Genomic DNA, 6,738 nt, shown 5'->3' with positions numbered 1-6,738 from the left:
ACTATGGTCATCTAATTGGTTACTATGGTCATCTAATTAGTTACTATGGTCATCAAATTAGTTACTATGGTCATCTAATTAGTTACTATGGCAGAGCTGGGCAAATATTTTGACTCTGGGGCCACATTGAGAGAAAAACCTATGTCTGGGGGGGCCAATGTGTATGTGTGTATAAATGATATATACACGTTTAGCTGTAAAAATGTGCTGTACAGTATGTGTGTTTGGCTCCCTTTTTTTCAGGAACACTAATACTAAAAATTAGGGATGTCCGATAATGGCTTTTTGCCGATATGCCGATATTGTCCAACTCTTTAATTACCGATACCGATATCAACCGATATATACAGTCGTGGAATTAACACATTATTATGCCTAATTTGGACAACCAGGTATGGTGAAGATAAGGTACTTTTTAAAAAATGAATCAAATAAAATAAGATAAATAAATTAAAAACATTTTCTTGAATAAAAAAGAAAGTAAAACAATATAAAAACAGTTACATAGAAACTAGTAATTAATGAAAATTTGTAAAATTAACTGTTAAAGGTTAGTATTATTAGTGGACCAGCAGCACGCACAATCATGTGTGCTTACGGACTGTATCCCTTGCAGACTGTATTGATATATATTGATATATAATGTAGGAACCAGAATATTGATAACAGAAAGAAATGGGGGGAGGGAGGTTTTTTGGGTTGGTGCACTAATTGTAAGTGTATCTTGTGTTTTTTATGTGGATTTAATAAAAAAAACAAACAAACAAAAAAAACGATACTGATAATAATAAAAAACCGATACCGATAATTTCCGATATTACATTTTAACGCATTTATCGGCCGATAATATCGGCAGACCGATATTATCGGACATCTCTAAAAATTATTAAAATTAACTGTTAAAGGTTAGTATTATTAGTGGACCAGCAGCACGCACAATCATGTGTGCTTACGGACTGTATCCCTTGCAGACTGTATTGATATATATTGATATATAATGTAGGAACCAGAATATTAATGACAGAAAGAAACAACCCTTTTGTGTGAATGAGTGTAAATGAGTGGTTAGAGTGTCCGCCCTGAGATCGGTAGGTTGGAGTTCAAATCCCAGCCGAGTCATACCAAAGACTATAAAAATGGGACCCATTACCTCCCTGCTTGGCACTCAGCATCAAAGGGTTGGAGTTGGGGGTTAAATCACCAAAATGATTCCTGGGCGCGGCGCCGCTGCTGCCCACTGCTCCCCAAGGGGATGGGTCAAATGCAGAGGACAAATTTCACCACATCTAGTGTGTGTGTGACAATCATTGGTACTTTAATCTTTAAAACTTTAACTTTAAATGGGGGAGGGAGTTTTTTTGGGTTGGTGCACTAATTGTAAGTGTATCTTGTGTTTTTTATGTGGGTTTAATAAAAAAAAAAAAAAAAAAACAAAAAAAAAACGATACTGATAATAAAAAACCGATACCGATAATTTTCGATATTACATTTTAACGCATTTATCTCTACTAAAAATCACAATGTCTGATAGAGTTCTAAAAAAGTTATGACAGACCACCTCAAAACAACACAATGGAATTTGAAATTTTTTTTTTTCTGAATTGGACACCCAAAATGTACATTAAAATAAGGAAAATGGGATTTACTATGAACAATAAAAGACTGAATATTAACAACATATGAACATATTTTACTTCTCAGAGCAGCTCCTCCATAGTTGTGTATCTTTTACAATCAAGCAAAACCCAACAAAAATGCAACAAAACAGCAAAATATGAATACAAAGGGTAATAAACACCTACAATATGATATATTATCACTTTAATGCAGAAATGTGTTGTAAAAATCTGCTTTCGCATCTGTTCCTGTCACATGTGTGTGGGGCTGGCTGCTCTGTAAACAAACCACTCTGCTTTGTTCCTGGTCTGAGCTGCTGTGACCTAGATTACCCTAACAACTCCTATAACACCCAAAAATGCAGAATTCAACCATTGAAATACTTTCTATAGTTCAGTTTAAAAACATCACTGCCTAATGACAAATACACTTTTCATATTGAAAGTAGAGAAAAAATGATGTAGAACGTCCGGATTGGAAATGTTGATGGGCCGTATGTGGCCCGCGGGTCCTATTTTTCCCGGGTCCGTACTATGGTCATCCAAGTCACAGCAGCCCAGAGGAGGCACCAAGCAGTGTGGGTGGGGAGCGTTTCCACCAGCCTGAAATGCTGGTGTCAAGGACAGACGCGGAAGGAGATTTTTACAACAAAGTTCTAAAACTTAGTGATGTATCACATATATCGGATTGTAGGTGGGTTTATTTACCCTTCGCGTTCATATTTCGCTGTTTGTTGCATTTTTGTTGATTGTAAAAATGTGGGTGTGACCTTCATATGTTGTCAATATTCAGTGTTTTATCCTTCATAGTTAATATTGTAAAAATCATCCATCCATCCATCCATTTTCTACCGCTTGTCCGCTTCGGGGTCGCTTTGAGCCTATCTCAGCTGCATTCGGGCGGAAGGCGGGGTGCACCCTGGACAATTCGCCACCTCATCGCAGGGTCAAAAGTAAGTTTAAAAAAAAAATCAAATAAATTAATTAAAAAATAATTTAAAAAAGACTACGTGTGCAAACAAAGTTTAGTTAGTTTTTTTTGTTTTTTTTATATTTTATTTTTCAAAAAGCTAAAATTTGAAGTATATTTCATTTTGATTTTGAGACCTTTTAATATTTTAGATCAGGGCATTTTGATATTTTTTTATTTAAAAAAAAAGCTATCAACAGATATTATATATATATTTAAAGACACCACTTTGTGTGATAGGTGACCAAGTATATTATTAATAATTATTGATTAGTTAATTAATTAGTAAACATTTTGAGCTTTTTTCTCATTACATTCCGATTTGTTGCTGTTTTTTCTTATTGTTTTACTTTTGATGTTGTTATTTTTTTCACATGCAACTTTTTTTATTTTATTTTAGCAGACACATGAGGTATATTTGCACAAAGTATCAGTATCAATTCGGTACCGCCGATAACAGCCTGAGTTTTACTCGGTATAGGGGTCGGAAGGAAAATCAATAGTATTGTGTTGCACACAATCCCACATTCTTTATGTTCATGTACATTCTGGCTGTCTCATTCAGTAAAAAAAAACTATTTAAAATTCCATTGCGTCTTTTAAGGCGGTCTGTCATAACGTTTTCAGCTTTTAATCAGACATTATTGTGAGGTTTTGTATTAGTATCAAATAAACTGGCCCCCAGACACATTTTTTTCTCTAAATTTGGGCCCCTGAGTCAAAATAAAAGCTTAATGATAAATCAGATGTATCAGATTGTAGGTTTACCATTCACGTTTATATATCACTGTGTTTGTTGCATTTTTGTTGTGTTTTGCTTGATTGTAAAATATGTGGATGGAGAGGGGGTGTGACGATCATTTATTGCCAATATTCAGTGTTTTATCCTTCATAGTTAATATTGTAACATTCTTTATTTTCATGTACATTCTGGGTGTCTCATTCAGTAACAAAAAATTAAAACTCTATTGCGTTTTTTTAAGGCGGTCTGTCATAACGTTTTCAGCTTTCAATCAGAAATGATTGTGAGGTTTTGTATTAGTGTAGATATACCGGCCCTCAGACACATTTTTTTCTCTAAGTGTGGCCCCCCGAGTCAAAATTAAAGCTTAGTGATATATCAGATATATCAGATTTTTTACCCTTCGCGTTCATATTTTTCTTTGTTTGTTGCATTTTTGTTGATTGTTAAATATGTGAATGGAGAGAGTGTGTGACGTTCATATGTTGTCAATATTCAGTGTTTTATCCTTCATAGTTAATATTGTAGCATTCTTTATTTTCATGCACATTCTGGGTGTCTCATTCAGTAAAACAATTTAAAATTCCATTCCATTTTTTTCAGGCTGTCTGTCATAATGTTTATAGCTTCTAATCAGACATTATTGTGAGGTTTTGTATTAGTATCAGATAAACCGGCCCCCAGACACATTTTTTTCTCTAAATTTGGGCCCCTGAGTCAAAATAAAAGCTTAATGATGTATCACTTATATCAGATTGTAGGTGGGGTTTTTTTACCCTTCACGTTTATATATCACTGTGTTTGTTGCATTTTTATTGTGTTTTGCTTGCTTTTAAAAGATGTGGATTGAGAGGGGGTGTGACGTTCATATGTTGTCAATATTCAGTGTTTTATCCTTCATAGTTAATATTGTAACATTCTTTATTTTCATGTACATTCTGGGTGTCTCATTCAGTATAAAAAATGTGTTTTTTAAGGCGGTCTGTCATAACATTTTCAGCTTTCAATCAGACATTATTGTGAGGTTTTGTATTAGTGTAGATATACCGGCCCTCAGACACATTTTTTCCTCTAAATTTGGGCCCTCGAGTCAAAATTAAAGCTTAGTGATGTATCAGATCGTAGGTGGGTTTTTTTTACCCTTCGCGTTCATATTTGTCTATGTTTGTTGCATTTTTGTTGATTGTAAAATATGTGAATGTGACCTTCATATGTTGTCAATATTCAGTGTTTTATTGTTCATAGTTAATATTGTAACATTCTTTATTTTCATGTACATTCTGGGTGTCTCATTCAGTATAAAAAATGTGTTTTTATAAGGCGGTCTGCCATAACATTTTCAGCTTTCAATCAGACATTATTGTGAGGTTTTGTATTAGTGTAGCTATACCGGCCCTCAGACACATTTTTTCCTCTAAATTTGGGCCCTCGAGTCAAAATTAAAGCTTAGTGATGTATCAGATCGTAGGTGGGGGTTTTTTACCCTTCGCGTTCATATTTGTCTATGTTTGTTGCATTTTTGTTGACTGTAATATATGTGAATGTGACCTTCATATGTTGTCAATATTCAGTGTTTTATTGTTCATAGTTAATATTGTAACATTCTTTATTTTCATGTACATTCTGGGTGTCTCATTCAGTATAAAAAATTTGTTTTTAAGGCGGTCTGTCATAACATTTTCAGCTTTCAATCAGACATTATTGTGAGGTTTTGTATTAGTGTAGATATACCGGCCCTCAGACACATTTTTTCCTCTAAATTTGGGCCCTCGAGTCAAAATTAAAGCTTAGTGATGTATCAGATCGTAGGTGGGTTTTTTTTACCCTTCGCGTTCATATTTGTCTATGTTTGTTGCATTTTTGTTGATTGTAAAATATGTGAATGTGACCTTCATATGTTGTCAATATTCAATGTTTTATTGTTCATAGTTAATATTGTAACATTCTTTATTTTCATGTACATTCAGGGTGTCTCATTCAGTATAAAAAATGTGTTTTTTAAGGCGGTCTGTCATAACATTTTCAGCTTTCAATCAGACATTATTGTGAGGTTTTGTATTAGTGTAGATATACCGGCCCTCAGACACATTTTTTCCTCTAAATTTGGGCCCTCGAGTCAAAATTAAAGCTTAGTGATGTATCAGATCGTAGGTGGGGGTTTTTTTACCCTTCGCGTTCATATTTGTCTATGTTTGTTGCATTTTTGTTGATTGTAAAATATGTGAATGTGACCTTCATATGTTGTCAATATTCAGTGTTTTATTGTTCATAGTTAATATTTTAACATTCTTTATTTTCATGTACATTCTGGGTGTCTCATTCAGTATAAAAAAATTTGTTTTTAAAGGCGGTCTGTCATAACATTTTCAGCTTTCAATCAGACATTATTGTGAGGTTTTGTATTAGTGTAGATATACCGGCCCTCAGACACATTTTTTCCTCTAAATTTGGGCCCTCGAGTCAAAATTAAAGCTTAGTGATGTATCAGATCGTAGGTGGGGGTTTTTTACCCTTCGCGTTCATATTTGTCTATGTTTGTTGCATTTTTGTTGATTGTAAAATATGTGAATGTGACCTTCATATGTTGTCAATAGTCAGTGTTTTATCCTTCATAGTTAATATTGTAACATTCTTTATTTCCATGTACATTCTGGGTGTCTCATTCAGTATAAACATGTACAATTCCATTCCATTTTTTAATGCGGTCTGTCATAACGTTTTTAGCATTCAATCAGACATTACTGTGAGGTTTTGTATTACTGTACCGGCCCCCAAACACATTTTTTTCTCTAATTTTTTGCCCCCGGAGTCAAAATGATAGCCCAGGCCTGCTTTAGAAGATTGAACGCTGTTTGAAATTTCCAGTCAAGGTGTGACCATTGCATCAGCCTGCTGTTGCCGGGTAACACAGGACGTTAATTCACCCTTCTCCTTGTCCCCCCCTGCAGAAACACGACGGGCAGTTCACCGTCATCCAGCTGGTGGGCATGCTGCGCGGCATCGCCTCGGGCATGAAGTACCTGTCGGACATGAGCTACGTTCACAGAGACCTGGCCGCACGCAACATCCTGGTCAACAGCAACCTGGTGTGTAAGGTGTCGGACTTTGGCCTCAGCCGGGTTCTGGAGGACGACCCCGAGGCTGCGTACACAACCAGGGTGAGGCACACTCCTGGGGTCTCGCACCGACTCCGCAGCGAGGGGCTTATAGATTGAGCAGTCAAGCTGTACACAAAGAGAATGATGAAATAGGAAACAATACCTCTGCATTTGCACCATATTTCAGAGCTCTGAAAGATGTTTTTCAGGCAGTTTTGTTCTCATAGCCACACAACTGACTAAAGCTGGGGTCATTGAAGACCACATGGCAGTAATGGCCGCCCTTAAATGGGAATTATACAGTAAAGGATT

At 35.6% G+C, this 6,738-nt stretch overlaps 1 protein-coding gene across 1 annotated transcript in view; it reads left to right on the top strand.

Annotated features, from left to right (window-relative positions):
- Nucleotides 1-2,150: 2,150 nt before the first annotated feature.
- The window catches only part of LOC133631441 (ephrin type-A receptor 3-like), a 27,232-nt gene continuing 22,644 nt past the window's right edge, over nt 2,151-6,738 (top strand). Inside the window, exons 1-2 of the mRNA XM_062023641.1 lie at nt 2,151-2,194; nt 6,240-6,486. Of these exons, the coding sequence (XP_061879625.1) occupies nt 2,151-2,194; nt 6,240-6,486 (291 nt within the window). The remainder of the gene's footprint in view (nt 2,195-6,239; nt 6,487-6,738) is intronic.

The sequence above is a fragment of the Entelurus aequoreus genome, linkage group LG16, assembly GCF_033978785.1.
Source record: "Entelurus aequoreus isolate RoL-2023_Sb linkage group LG16, RoL_Eaeq_v1.1, whole genome shotgun sequence".
NCBI lineage: Eukaryota > Metazoa > Chordata > Actinopteri > Syngnathiformes > Syngnathidae > Entelurus > Entelurus aequoreus.
Note: the sequence above shows the minus strand (reverse complement) of the source record. Positions and strands in the feature narration are given on the sequence as shown.